This window comes from Borostomias antarcticus (assembly GCF_949987555.1).
Source record: "Borostomias antarcticus genome assembly, chromosome: 22".
NCBI lineage: Eukaryota > Metazoa > Chordata > Actinopteri > Stomiiformes > Stomiidae > Borostomias > Borostomias antarcticus.
The window spans coordinates 17,913,756-17,929,704 of record NC_140255.1 but is presented as its reverse complement, the minus strand read 5'-3'; the positions used below and the strand labels follow the sequence as shown (position 1 = coordinate 17,929,704).

At 47.4% G+C, this 15,949-nt stretch overlaps 2 protein-coding genes across 2 annotated transcripts in view; one reads left to right on the top strand and one right to left on the bottom strand.

Annotated features, from left to right (window-relative positions):
- Positions 1–15,949, top strand: part of anks3 (ankyrin repeat and sterile alpha motif domain containing 3) — a 204,546-nt gene that overhangs the window by 37,942 nt on the left and 150,655 nt on the right. The window lies entirely within an intron of this gene.
- Positions 1–15,949, bottom strand: part of rhbdl1 (rhomboid, veinlet-like 1) — a gene marked incomplete at both ends in the record, with an annotated part of 44,756 nt that overhangs the window by 13,858 nt on the left and 14,949 nt on the right. Inside the window, 3 exons of the mRNA XM_084456719.1 lie at positions 5,238–5,350; positions 6,897–7,045; positions 8,497–8,721. Coding sequence (XP_084312845.1) covers positions 5,238–5,350; positions 6,897–7,045; positions 8,497–8,721 — 487 coding nt within the window. The remainder of the gene's footprint in view (positions 1–5,237; positions 5,351–6,896; positions 7,046–8,496; positions 8,722–15,949) is intronic.

Here is a 15,949-nt window from a genome sequence, read left to right as displayed (position 1 = left end):
TCCGGGGGTGATTTATAGCCTTCTGCTCTCTGCTACTCCCTCTCCCTCCTGTTCTACTCCTCTCCTCCATCTCTCCATCTCTCTCTCTCTCTCCTTCTCTTGCCCGGGGCTGGATTGGCTGACTGTGCTCCCACAGTGTTGGCCTCTGTCCTTGTAACAGCAGAAGGAGGTGGAAGTGTGTGTTGCTCATGTGAATCTGAGGCGTGCTCCAGGACACGTCCCATACCAGAACCGTTCCCCTTTAACCAGACTGCACTCTCCTGCAAATCAAGCACAAAGGAAGGATGATTCCATTTCATCAGTTGTGCAAGTGTGATGCATAGAGAGTTTGTGAAAAATATTTTAGGAAACGAGGACAAAAACACCCTGATTCAACGGCTTTGTGGATTGCAATCATTGCCACAGGCTTTTTAAAAGTTGAGCACACTGACAACTGGATGCTCGGAAGAAGAAAGCAGCTACTGAAACTAAGTCATTAAAACTCTCCTCAGTGATGGACTCACGCATTATTAGAATGGGGAATCGGCATCAAATGAAAACCTTATTTCCTGCTATTGCTAGAGTGGATGTATTTATTGGCAAACTATGGGATAAACCAGTATTCTGGGTAACATGGGAGGGTATGATTGGTCTGTCTAGACCCACTGCTTCTCTTGTACCACACTACCTAATATCCAAATAGGCTGCTATATATTTGCTAATGGTGTATCTAACCTAGCAGATTATTTTTGTTGGATTTTAAGAAACTGGGCAGCAGATAGACAGCAGACAGAGAGCTGCCATCATCAGAGAGCTGCCATCATGAACATTCCACACAGGAAACGGATCTACCTGGTGTCAGCCGCACAGGATGTTGAACCTTCCTATTGTTTCTGCTGGAAGTGAGTTCCCAGCCTGGCTCTCAGGCGGAGGATCCCACATGAAGGCATTTGGCAATATTTATTTGCACGATTCAGTCAACTATACCTTTTTTTGACTACAGGGTGACAGTTTTCAATAGGAATTTCGGAGCATGCACGCACACGCACACGCACACACACACACACACACAGAGCGTACCTGCAGCAGGTCTGTGTGAGCCAGTGCAGAGCAGGACTAAGCCCAGAGAGCTCTGCTGCTCCACAAACCGATCCTGACACACAGTAATTGAACTCGTGAGCACGGCGGCCATGAATATAAACATGAGATGTGGGCGGGGATATAAAATAGAGAAAGGAGAGAAACAGTGAGCTTCAGCAAGTAATCTGAGTGCCTGGGCAATTACTATCATCCACAAAACACAGACACTGACAGAAGGGAGCACACTGGAACAGAATTTAATTCAAAGTGGAATACCGGGGTAGCTTTCTTTGAGGTTGGGAGGGGGACACACCCTCTCTCTCTCTCCCTCTCTCTCTCACACACACACACGTACACACACACGCACACACACACACACACACACAGACACAGACAGAGTAATGCAATAATAACCCATAAAAAGCACAGACGAAAGGATATGATTATTATCATCACCCAGACAGCCGGAGTATGCAAGCCGCCGCTGTGAAAGGGCTGATTTCATAACTCATATCTTGTAAAGCTGGAGAGAGCAGCATGAGAGAGCAGCCAGGCTGCACGTCCACAGGGACACTCCAGGCGGGGGACACCAGAAAGCCTCTCTTCATCCGCTAGAAGCTCCACTTTCAAGTCAAAAAACGCTCTACAAAGTATGGTGTTGGGGGGGGGGGGGGGGGGGGCAGCGCTTGGTATCGTCTATTCTACCCTCCCGCCTTGCCCAAAGCCGGGAGTATTTGACCCTGTCGACCTCTCACTTCGAAGTAAAAGCCTGCCCATACTCTCCACACACCTCCCCTGTAAGCGCCTGTGCTTCACATCGTTGGCCTGACCGCAACACACAAAGATCATTTCCACCGTCATGGGACAACAGGACAAAACTAAAGAAAAGGGGGGGGGGGGGGGTGATAAAGAAATTGGGGTTAATGCATGGAGAGTTAGTGGTTGTCCCCATATTGTTATTTTGACAGAAAAAACTGTCAAATCAAGTTGCCGTTAATATGAACCGGAAATCGGTTTGAATTGGGCCTGGCGCCCATGACAGTAATCAGATCACAGGGGGTCAGTGATGAGCGACATCCGGAGAGAGAGTGATGCCAAGTCCAGACGAGAGACAGACGACGAGGCTTTCGGGTCGCCCGTCACTACGGTTACCCGAGATGCGGGGGCGGCCTGGCGCAAAATGGGAGCCGAAAGCAGAAACCTTCTCGCCCAATCAGAGTGGATTCAAAGGTCTCCCGTCACCAAGTGGAATTTGATTGGTTCTCCCTGTGTGCGTTTGTATGGCACACCAGCTGGTTCGTGTCTATATGCAAACAATGAGTGTGTGTGTATGTGTTGGGCTTCGAACTGCATGAACACTAAATAAACACAGTGTTGCCTGTGCAGGAGTAGCGACTTACAAGTGCCAGCCACGCCTACAGGACCTTGCTACATGTAGCTTCATATATGACCTGTCACACCAAGACAGAGTCCTACTGTACTAAAAACCTTTTCTCCTTCTAAAAAACACATTGCTCAAAGTGCACCTTTCATTAGAAGATTTCTGGACCGGCGCACTTCTGAGCCAAAGTGCTGACACACCACAGCACTACTCACATAATGAACACACATCGAAATGCCACGGCAAAATCCTGCTTCAACTAAGCAATACTAGAACCAACACATAAATTAAAAACAGAACAAACTGACACTCACCCACCGCACTAACACATCTAAACTGCACCACAAAATACTATCCCCCTCAAGGGGTACTCCTCCTGTAACAGTATTACTATCACACTAACACACATGTTCCATCTACTAAGCAGTACTGTCAACAACACATACAAAAACCACCCCCACCAACACTGGGCCTCACCTTACTAACACCCAGTAATACCACCAACACTGGGCCTCACCTTACTACAGTAACACACAGTAATACCACCAACACTGGGCCTCACCTTACTAACACACAGTAATACCACCAACACTGGGCCTCACCTTACTAACACACAGTAATACCACCAACACTGGGCCTCACCTTACTAACACACAGAAATACCACCAACACTGGGCCTCACCTCACTAACACACAGTTATACCTCAACACTGGGCCTCACCTGACTAACACACAGTAATACCACCAACACTAGGCCTCACCTTACTAACACACAGTAATACCACCAACACTGGGCCTCACCTTACTAACACACAGTAATACCACCAACACTGGGCCTCACCTTACTAACACAGTAATACCACCAACACTGGGCCTCACCTTACTAACACACAGAAATACCACCAACACTGGGCCTCACCTTACTAACACACAATAATACCACCAACACTGGGCCTCACCTTACTAACACCATTAATACCACCAACACTGGGCCTCACCTTACTAACACACAGTAATACCACCAACACTGGGCCTCACCTTACTAACACCCAGTAATACCACCAACACTGGGCCTCACCTTACTAACACCATTAATACCACCAACACTGGGCCTCACCTTACTAACACACAGTAATACCACCAACACTGGGCCTCACCTTACTAACACACAGTAATACCACCAACACTGGGCCTCACCTTACTAACACCATTAATACCACCAACACTGGGCCTCACCTTACTAACACACAGTTATACCACCAACACTGGGCCTCACCTTACTAACACCCAGTAATACCACCAACACTGGGCCTCACCTTACTAACACACAATAATACCACCAACACTGGGCCTCACCTTACTAACACACAGTAATACCACCAACACTGGGCCTCACCTTACTAACACACACTAATACTACCAACACTGGGCCTCACCTTACTAACACAGTAATACCACCAACACTGGGCCTCACCTTACTAACACACAGAAATACCACCAACACTGGGCCTCACCTTACTAACACACAGTAATACCACCAACACTGGGCCTCACCTTACTAACACAGTAATACCACCAACACTGGGCCTCACCTTACTAACACACAGTAATACCACCAACACTGGGCCTCACCTTACTAACACCATTAATACCACCAACACTGGGCCTCACCTTACTAACACACATTAATACCACCAACACTGGGCCTCACCTTACTAACACCCAGTAATACCACCAACACTGGGCCTCACCTTACTAACACCTTAATACCACCAACACTAGGCCTCACCTTACTAACACCTTAATACCACCAACACTGGGCCTCACCTTACTAACACACAGTAATACCACCAACACTGGGCCTCACCTTACTAACACACAGAAATACCACCAACACTGGGCCTCACCTTACTAACACACATTAATACCACCAACACTGGGCCTCACCTTACTAACACACAGTAATACCACCAACACTGGGCCTCACCTTACTAACACAGTAATACCACCAACACTGGGCCTCACCTTACTAACACACAGTAATACCACCAACACTGGGCCTCACCTTACTAACACACAGTAATACCACCAACACTGGGCCTCACCTTACTAACACCCAGTAATACCACCAACACTGGGCCTCACCTTACTAACACACAGTAATACCACCAACACTGGGCCTCACCTTACTAACACAGTAATACCACCAACACTGGGCCTCACCTCACTAACACACAGTAATACCACCAACACTGGGCCTCACCTTACTAACACAGTAATACCACCAACACTGGGCCTCACCTCACTAACACACAGTAATACCACCAACACTGGGCCTCACCTTACTAACACAGTAATACCACCAACACTGGGCCTCACCTCACTAACACACAGTAATACCACCAACACTGGGCCTCACCTTACTAACACACAATAATACCACCAACACTGGGCCTCACCTTACTAACACACAGTAACACCACCAACACTGGGCCTCACCTTACTAACACACAGTAATACCACCAACACTGGGCCTCACCTTACTAACACACAATAATACCACCAACACTGGGCCTCACCTTACTAACACACAGAAATACCACCAACACTGGGCCTCACCTTACTAACACACAGAAACACCACCAACACTGGGCCTCACCTTACTAACACACAGTAATACCACCACAGAGTCCGACCGCTCCCGGCAGACCTCGTCCCAGTAGGCCTACATACTGAACTAACAAAAGCAACGCTCAGCAGCCACCAACGAAGCGGTGGTCCAGTATGACCAGCTCACCTGCCACCACCCCAGCCATGTAGAGCAGGCTGATCCGGAGGATGCCGTGGACCATCTCCAGGGGAACGCCGATCATCAGCTGGAGCAGAGCGTTGAAGCCCAGTTGCTCCAGCCTGAGAGGAGGAGGAGAGGAGAGGAGGAGGGGAGGGGAGGAAAGTTGAGGAGAAGAGAGGAGAGGAGAGGGGAAGGGAGGGGGGGAAAGTTGAGGAGTAGAGAGGAGAGGAGAGGGGAAGGGAGGGGAGGAAAGTTGAGGAGTAGAGAGGAGGGGAGAGGAGAGGGGAAGGGAGAAGAGGAAAGTAGAGGAGTAGTGAGGAGAGGGGAAGGGAGAGAGGAAGTAGAGGAGTAGGGAGGAGAGGAGAGGGGAAGGGAGGAGAGGAAGTAGAGGAGTAGGGAGGAGAGGAGAGGGGAAGGGAGGAGAGGAAGTAGAGGAGTAGGGAGGAGAGGGTAAGGGAGGAGAGGAAGTAGAGGAGTAGAGAGGAGAGGGGAAGGGAGGAGAGGAAGTAGAGGAGTAGAGAGGAGAGGGGAAGGGAGGAGAGGAAGTAGAGGAGTAGAGAGGAGAGGGGAAGGGAGGAGAGGAAGTAGAGGAGTAGAGAGGAGAGGGGAAGGGAGGAGAGGAAGTAGAGGAGTAGAGAGGAGAGGAGAGGGTAAGGGAGGAGAGGAAGTAGAGGAGTAGAGAGGAGAGGAGAGGGTAAGGGAGGAGAGGAAGTAGAGGAGTAGAGAGGAGAGGAGTAAAAGAGAGGGTAAAGGAGGAGAGGAGAGGGGAGGGAAGAAGAGGGGAGGAGACAACGCTGGTGTTAAATGACTGAGTTACAGTATGAATAATGCATGATGACTATCAAAGTCAATGCTGTTCCACCGTTCATCATTCTACAGTAGTGATCTACAGGCGGCCATCAATTCTATACATCTCATTACATGCCAACGGAGATCAACTGCTATGATGACACACGGTTTTATCAGTGTGTGTGTGTGAATGAATGAATGAATGAATGAATGAATGAATGAATGAATGAAAGTTTATTTTCGTGTCATGTCCGAGGACCCATCCCTTATGGAATTATAAGACACCATAAACAATAAACAATAATTAACTATATCACATACACTTCTCACGGTTTGTAAGCTACGCAATGTACACCAAACAATAACATAAAAAAAATAACAGTCTTTCGTTAGAATCCAAAACAAATGCATCACATATAATTTCTCTTTCTTTGTTTGTCCCAAGCTTTCTCTAAATATTCTGCAAGTGCAAATACCCTATGATCAAATTGATATAATTTGAGGGTATTGTTGGGTCATTTTTTTAAGATTTCGGTATTGGACTCACAATAGATTTGTACCATACTGATGGAATAGTCCCATTTTCAAAACAAAAAAGAAACAAAACAAAAATAAGTTCCGTGAACAAGGGGCATTTCAGTATTTCATTAGTCAATTCATCAAATCCTGAAGTTTTTCCTCCTTTCAGGGCATCAATGGCTGTCTTCACCTCTTCCACATGAATCATTTCATTTAAAACATTTCCATAAGTAGTGGAGTGAGGTGATTGGTGTGATTGGTGTGTGTGTGTGTGTGTGTGTGTGTTTATGTGTGTCTACAGTACGCCCAAAAGAGAGGACACACAAGTGATGGTGGCAAGGAAGGTTGGTCTCCTACCCGACGTGCATGAACATGTAGCTGAAGAAGCGCCACACCTGGGCGCGGTGGCCAGGGTGGTACACCAGGGGGCTCTTCATGAAGTCTGGCTGGTAGGTCTGGAGGACCCACTTGTTCAGCATGATCCCATAACACATGAACACGATGATCTGGAGGGAGGGAGGGAGGGAGGGAGGGAGGGAGGGAGGGAGGGAGGGAGGGGAGGGAGAGAGAGAGAGAGAGAGAGAATACACAGAATTCACATCCACATCTATTCATTGTGAGACAATCATTATAACATCCCAATTATACAAATGGCTAACGCGGAAGCCAAGAAACTGCCCCTGCCAAAAAACAATTGTTTCCAAATCATGCTATAAGAACATGTTTCTTTTCTTGTTTCCCATATGTCTCGGTCTGAGACAAAGGCAGTGAACCCCCGCACACAAAAGCACATCTGCTGTCATTGCATTACTGTAGCTCCATTAGTAATGAATCACCATCTCCACAGATTTTAAATGCAGCAACCATTATCATATGCTGGCTGTCATTAAAGACCACTAAACCCCCCTTCTCAAGCCTTTCACAACCTGCCAGAGGAGCTGACAATCTGCAAACACCTTTCAAATAAATCTTAAAACAAACCTTTTTATCTTAGCATTTTATTTTAATCCACCCTCTTTTACTGTGGTACAGTAAACTGGTCTCTCTGTTCTACCATGCTTCTTATTTCTATATTCCTTATTTTCACTGTATTGTTGTATTTTCCTTTTGTTATTGTATTTTCATTGTATTGTTAAGCACTTTGTATTCCAATTCTGCATGAAAGATGCTATATAAATAAAGTCTGATTTGATTTGGTTTGAAGGCTTACTTGGCTTAATTATTAATTATTACTCATGAATGATACTGATGGAGCTGTGCTGATCAGCGGCGTGTTCCTGTACTCCCTGGGGGATTCGTCTCTGGTCCCCGAGGACTGCACAGCACTTTCCTTTTCTCTAGGTCATCGGCCAATTAATACCATTTTAGTTGACCAGAGAACTCACTGATCTGCTTTTGCAGTTCTTAATTGGGAGCTGAAATGATTTCAAGAAAGCAAACTAATACAGCCACTTTACTCATTCTTTGTTTCTCAATGGTGGGTTTAGACCACTTCCTCTACTGTTGGGGCTAAGTGGGTTGACACCTGTGGCTGTTAAAATGGTTCTACCTGTTAAAATGGTTCTACCTGGAACCTAAAAGGGTTGAAGGTTGTCTCCAGAGGGTTCCCCAACAGGGTCAACAAAGCAGCCTTATTAGTAGAACTTCGTAGAGTCTTAAGACAGGCTTAGTCTTAAGCTTAAGATGTCTTATATAAAAAAAATTAAAAAGTATTTCACATTTTTGTCAAATCTTTACCCAATTTGGAGGCCTATTACACCATTATTGTCCATTTGTCCCCTGTCGCTGCTGTGGAGGGTCCGTCACACAACCCAGCAGTTGTTGATCGGGAAGAGACAGCCAGCTACCTGAGTCTCTCAAGCCCATGACCGTGACACCAAACAGAGTCGCTGTAGAGCGCCAGACCCTCATGCCCCCCCGGCTACGGGCCTGAAAGGTAGCCTCAGTGTCCTCCCACCTGGATGATGGTGATGATGGCCATGAAGACGGGCGGTGGGCAGAGGCGGTTCTGGTGGAAGTACCAGCGGCGGTCCGTCTCACAGGGCAGGATCTCATAGGCTACGTAGCGCACAAAGCGCTTGTACACGCCCAGGCCCGTCTCGTCCAATAGGATCTCTCGCTGCAGTGTGCGGCGGCCATTGGCGATGGCCCGTCGGAAACTGCTGGAGCGCTTGCTGCTCATCTGAGGAGGGAGGGAGAGATAGAGGGAGGGAAAGATGGAGGGAGGGGGAGACAAAAAGAGATGTTAAGCATTTGAACCTTCCCAATTGAAAAACAATTATTCATTACCTCTGCCCCAGTGACAGCGCAGGGCGAGAGGTAATGCTTTCGGTGGCGTGTGTTTGATTGTTTGTGAGCAGGATGATGCAAAAACTATGAGATCGATTTTCACAAAACTCAGTGGTGGGGTGTAGCATGGGTTAACTTAGAACCCAATACATTTTGGAGCAGATCTGAATAACACAGCCGGCCATTCACCTCCATACATTTTTTGGACTAGGTTTATGCAAAAACTACCAGACCGCTTTTCATGACACTTGGCGAAGGGCCAATTTAGAACCCATTCAATGTTGTCGTGCACAGAGCCACGAAATGCAGGGGCTCTCTGAGCACCACCATCTCGAGTAGTAAAATGAACCACTCTTCTTTTGAATAGTCAAACAAAACAGTGTGAGAAAAATAAACCTTTATGCACATTTGTTCCAAAACCACTCGTTTCAAGGCACTGTGGGAACTAAACGGCTATGTCACAGGCTAGCCTCATGACTTTCAAACTGCCGACTACATCTCCCTCAAACAAAGAGCATCTCCCTTCTCCCGGCTCATGAGAGGAGAGAGAGAGAGGAAGTACGTCCCCCTGAGGTGTGCTGCAGCTGAAACAGGAACACACAGCTCCGCTACTGTATTCAAGTGACAGAACGGTGTGATATTGCCCTCAAGGGGAAAAAGCTCAGCTGAGTGTTGCTGTTCCATGAGATGGGGAAGAGAGAGAGAGAGAAGGGAGAGAAAGAGGGGGGGGAGGGTAAGTGGGAGAGGGAGAGGACAGGGGAGAGAGCGGAAAGAGAGAGAGGAAAGAGGGAGAGAGAGGAGAGAGAATGACTGAGAAGGAGAGGAGAGAGGGGGGGGGGGTGCTGGGGCGTTCGAGAAGGGGGAGAAGGTGACAGGTTCCTGTTATCTCAGAGACTCCAGGTTTGCTTAGTGAGCAGTCTTGCAGCATCGCTGGCGGCTAGCATGACACGACTCGACATGAAACCGTCGCCATACTTCCTCTAACAGACGCCCAGGAGGGAAAAGTCTGGTGCCGCCTCCTAGACAGCTGAGGCTCTGAGTTCTGAGTTCACGCTGGGGGAACATGCAGTACCTGACTCAGCACCAGCAGAGAGGTGAGGATATGAATCTCAATCTGAGAGAAAAAAGACATCTACTGAACCTGAAGTGAGGTGAAACAAATCTGAATCCTTTGACAGTCTACAAGAGAAAACACTTGGAGCTGGCTATGAAGAACTCAGTGTTCAGCATCTTATTCAACTCTTCCGCCAGACACTCAGATGCAATATGGCCGACCGTGTTGTACTGCAATCCCCACAGATCGAGTCCCACCGACTAGAGCCAAGCAAGCGGAATTCATTAGGTGATGCCTTGCCTCATTACGCCCACACACTGCAGGGAGCATAATAACGGGAGAAATCCGGCGGCAATATTATCTACACGAGCGAAATGAAAGAACCAAGAAATAAACTGGGGAGACAAATGAATTAGAAAAACAACAACAAAGAACAGCACAAATGTGTCCGCATTGGAGGATAACAGAAAGAGTAATGGTTTAGTAATAAAGCAAATTAGAACGGGGTTGTTGTGTCGGCGGGGAAGTTAGCGACGCTGTGAGACATGTATTACATGTACTGGAGGTAATTACAATGCAGGGGGGGGGGGGGTTGATCAATGAGCGCGCACAGCACCGTGGTAACCAGCACGGGGACGCTTCAGCCTGCCGGGCCCCCCGTCGACGGAGGACTGCATATTTTACCGTGGACACAGAGGGCCGGGAGATGCAATTATACTGTCCGTGCAGCTGGGAGGGACAGAAGGATAGAAGAGGAGAGAGGAGAGGGAAGAGGGGGATTCTGGGAAGTCCAGGCGGGTGGAGGAGTCCACTCTGAGGATTGTGGAGGAGCAGGGTTCCAAATCCGTCTGTCGCCAGTGATGTCTTTATCCAAGGAAGAAGAGGTGGAATGGGAAGAGAGGGACATGTGTGTGTTTGAACAGTACAGTGTGTGTGTGTGTGTGTTTGTACAGTACAGTGTGTGTATGTGTTTGTACAGTACAGTGTGTGTGTTTGTACAGTACAGTGTGTGTGTGTGTTTGTACAGTACAGTGTGTGTGTGTGTGTGTGTTTGTACAGTACAGTGTGTGTGTGTTTGTACAGTACAGTGTGTGTGTGTGTGTGTGTGTGTGTTTGTACAGTACAGTGTGTGTGTGTGTGTGTGTGTGAAGGAGAGGAGGAGGTGGAGTTGGAAAAACAAATGTGTTTTATCTCCCAGGGCCCTCCTTTCATGTCTAAGTGATGCCTGTGTTTTCTGGCCTGGTTTATTCTGGGTTGTGAATGTCCTCCCCTGCTGCCTCTCCCCTCAAACAACACGCCTGCCCTCCCCTAACTAATCCTCTCCCAGATTCGTGCTACTGAACGTGCCCCGGAGACGACGTTAGACACAGTTGTCAGTCCGCGTTGCCTTCTACAAACATGTTGCAAAGTACTATCGACTGTTCTACAAGTCAGCATTAAAGCAGCCTCTGACGTGTGGATATGAACGGAGGGGAGAGCAGAGAGAGAGACTCTGACGTGTGGATATGAACGGAGGGGAGAGCAGAGAGAGAGACTCTGACGTGTGGATATGAACGGAGGGGAGAGCAGAGAGAGACTAAGGCGCGTCACCCTCCAGGCTGAGGACCTGCCGGAGCCCAGAGGAGCTGGGCGGCTTGGAGCAGGGTGTGCTCACATCCCATCAGCAGCCAGGGAGAACCTCAGACTCTGGCATCGACCAGGTCCAGTAACGGTTACTGTACAACCCCTCCCCCACCCGGCAGCACAGCGTCTGCCAGGGAATAATTGATAGTGGGGTTAAGAGTAAGGAAGGAGCTAAAGATAGAATCCGCCTTAGGGAGAAACGTGGACGGACCCATTTGACAGCTGTGTGTGTGTGTGTGTGTGTGTGCGTGCGTGTATATATGTGTGTGTGTGTGTGTGTGTGTGTATATGTGTGTGTGTGCGTGCATGCGCGCATGGTCCCGTAACCCCACCCCAGAGATCAGTGTGTAGACTAACAGCGCCTCTCTGCTCGGGCCTCGTCCTTCAGGACTTCACTGGGGCCGGTACTGTACTGTACTGTACTGTACTGTACGGCTCAGACGTGTGAATTAATAATAACACCAAATGATGCCGTTCAGGAAAAACAAGCCAGACGCAGAGGCATTGACTTACCCTGAATAATTTATGTTTCTCAATGCACAACAAAGATAGCGACTATATACATTTCATGAAAGGAAATACACACACACACACACACAAGGCCTGCTGTTAATGGTATCTTGATTAATTAATAGCAATAAAGCATTCAATTAATGCTTTTAAATTATTAACTATATACAGAGCACAACCAGGAATTAATCAGGTTGTCCCTGAGTCGTCACTAAATTCTGTTAAAACAAGGATCCACACTCTGTTTACTGGTCATTAAGGCATTACTCACAGACCAAGAAACAGAGAGTCTAAAGAGAGAGGTAAGGGGAGACAGAGAGTGAGAGAGGGAGAGAGAGAGGGAGAGATGGAGATGGAGATAGAAAGAGAGAATCAGACTGTTTTCTGCTCAAATCCTTTTTAAAATGAGAGCCTAACTCGATCCCCCAGCCCACAGACATAACCTTCCATCATGTTTTTTTCATAGAGAAAACCTTCCACTCCAGGAAACTTTAAGCGAAGTGCAGCACTTCGAGCTAGCAGCCTACTGTATCTAAAAGGGGAAAACGGTCTTCTATCAGTGTATTTACTGTATATGTGTGTGTGTGTGTGTGTTTGTGTGTGTGTGAGTGTGTGTGTGCTATTTATGTTCGAGTGTACAGCACGTTTTCAATTGCAAGTTTGTGTGCATGCCTGTGCATTTGAACTTACGCTTGTGTGTGCGTGTGTGTGTGTGCACTGTCTCCTTGGAGACAGGTGTCCTGGACACTAAACACTAGCAGAATGGCCTGACTGAGGTCTCTTAATAGACCTGTAGCTGCACTGTAGCCACTAAATATCCCTGATGGGTTTGTGACTGAGCTGAGCACACTCAATACTGCAGAGGCAGCACTCACTGGGCCATAGGTGGCAAGTAGTCCTCTGGGCTGATGGCCTCTGTTCCAATCCTCTACCGTATCTGTTCATATCACATTTTAAAGCATTGGATTGGGTTAAGCATGGTCTCTTGTGGGTTTCCACCATATTTCACCAACCTTTTACTTTGAAATCCATTGAAGCATACTTGAAAGTGTATACTCTTAGCAGAGGGGGTAGAGAAACAGGACACACCAATGGTATTCAGTTCTCCCTAGTCTCTACCTCAAGTTAAACCAGAACAAAGGCAATCTCAATCCCAATCCCCTGTAATCAACAGCCCCAGTGTGTGAAATACCCTTTGATAATTGGGAGGGTCCTCGGTTTGTTACCCTGAAATCTCAATACGCAGGATAGGGAAGGAGGTGGGAGGGAGTGACAACCGGACATTTGCTATCTTTTGTGCGTGCAGAAAAACAAAGAACGCACTGGTGAGTTCAGCAACACAAAAAGACCAGGAAGACCATGGAAAGCAACTGTGGTGGATGACAAAAGAAAGATTTTCCTGGTAATCTTGCATGCAGGGTAGAACTAGGAAAGATTACCACTGTGGCTGCATGTTGAGAAAATCCAAGTTCTGGACACACCCGACGTCTGACTGTGACTCATCAGATCACAGAGCATTCCTGAGGAACAGCCTCTGCCCAGAGAGAGCAGAAACTAGCCCTAAAAAAACATAAGACTGATCTGAGCTCAACCCCCAAAACCGTAGCCAAGTAAATAGACACCCGCAGAATCAAGTGACAAAATGAAATGAAATTGTAATGCTAAAACAGAATATACATTTGCAGAATAGCGCATCAACTTAAAGGGCAAAAACAAAGACAAATCCTAACCAAACACTAAAAAAGTGACCACACAGTCTGGTTATCAAAAAAGCACGGCATGAAAAAGAGACTTTCCATACCATACCATACCACTTTATTTGTAGAGCACATTTAAAAACAACAAAGTTGACCAAAGTGCTGTACAAGTCAAACAACAATAACACAGAAAGAGCACATAGTAAAACATACGCAGGATGTCACATGAAAAAGGACAAGTCTCTTAAGCCATGTCAGGAAAACGCCAAAGAATATAAGTGTGTTTTGAGGCGTGATTTAAACACCTGCAGAGTGGGGGCCTGTCTAACATGCAGAGGCAGCTCGTTCCAGAGCTTAGGGGCGGCCACTGCGAAAGCCCGATCCCCCCTGAGCTTCAGCCTGGATTTGGGGACAACCAGGAGAAGCTGATCAGAGGACCTGAGGGACCTTGAAGGAACATAAGGTTCCAGCAGTTCCGAGAGGTAGATGGGTGCCAAGCCATTTACGCATTTAAAAGTAAACAGTAAAATTTTAAAATCAATCCTAAAACGCACAGGAAGCCAGTGGAGCGAAGCCAGTACCGGGGTAATGTGCTCTGGCTTGCGTGTATCAGTTAGCAGGCGAGCGGCAGCGCTCTGGACTAACTGCAGGCTTGAGAGAGAGAGGCCTGACTGACACCAACATACAAAACATTGCAGTAATCGAGACGAGAAGTCCTAAAAGCATGTATTACATTTTCAAAAACACAACACAAAAATGCATCACAAACCTCGATATTAAAAACGGATAGACCATAAGATGGAGTGTGTGCCCGCGCTCTTGTGTGGGATCAGTCACCGACTGCACAAGATCAAATGAGTCATAAGATTTAAAAAGTCTCTAGCCAACGGCTTGGAGGGACAGCACACATGTATGTTCATGTCACCCATAATTAGAAAGTGGTCATATTTAGGCATTATTTCAGCCAGGAAGTTAGAGAAAGAAGAGTCTGAGTCGATTCCGAGTTGAGTCTCCATTACCCAATCCAAGACCGAGTCATTAATTAAGGTTGAGTCTGAGTCAAGTTCCAAGATGCGCTCCATATGCTCCATGTGCTTTGGCACAGTCAAAGAGCTGAAAAAAAAGTATATTATTGAGGAAAAAAAAAGAGAAAACGCAAACTGTCGCCTTGGAGAGGTGCCGGTAAACTGGTGAAATACACAGATAAAAGAAATGACATCGCACACTCAAGCGCTCAAGGCTGAGTGATTTAATCAAACACAACGTTTCAGCCTAGCATCCCTTGTCAAGGACTGTCAAGGTTTCATTTCTTTTTCCAAAAAAAGGTCTGTTAAAGAAAAATGACACAGATGTCACAATTTCAAAAGCAGTTCTCCAACTTCTGAGGCCCCCCTCACACACACACACACACACACACACACACACACACACAGCCCAGAATCTCAGTTCAAGTGCATTTAGACCCACTAGGCAGTGATGCTGAGGGCTAACAGCTCACCACTCACTGGGCCTGAAGCACTGATGTAGCCTGGGGGCTTGAAGGACCTTAGGACCGACAAAAACACATAACAGTATGCTGACAAAAACCATACTGTACATAACAGTGTGTTGCGCAATACTCACTGTGTTTAGGCTTCAGAGAACATATACCCATACAGTTACACACACACACACACACACACACACACACACAAAGACCCATAGACACGCACGCGCAGACACACAAACGCACGCACGCACACACACACAACACACACATACACAAGACACACATTATCACCCATACACACGTAGACAGTTCTCTACATAGTACACACTGCCCCATCTCTCCAGATAGGGATGTTTCACCCAGCCAGTCAGGTCTTCACTCAGGCGCCAGATTGGAGAGGCAGGAGATAATGGCGGGGGCACTTTCCTACTCAAAATACCACTGACATCCCTCACATACTGACAATGGTGCCCCACTATAAATCTCCCTCGGAGATGGAGAGAGAGGGACGGAGAGAGAGAGGGGGAGAGAGAGAGGGAAGGGGGGGGGGGTGGAGAATGAAGGAGTGAGAGTGAAGAGGAGAGGGGAAGGAAGAGGAGAGATAAAGAGATGGATGGAGAAAGAGGGGGGGGGGGGGGTAAGACATGGAGGGGGAGCAGAGGGAGGCGGGGCTCTGGGATGGAACAAGACAGCAGAGTAGGAGAGAGGGGAGGGGGGGAGACCAGAAAGGAAGCGAGGTTGAACGGAG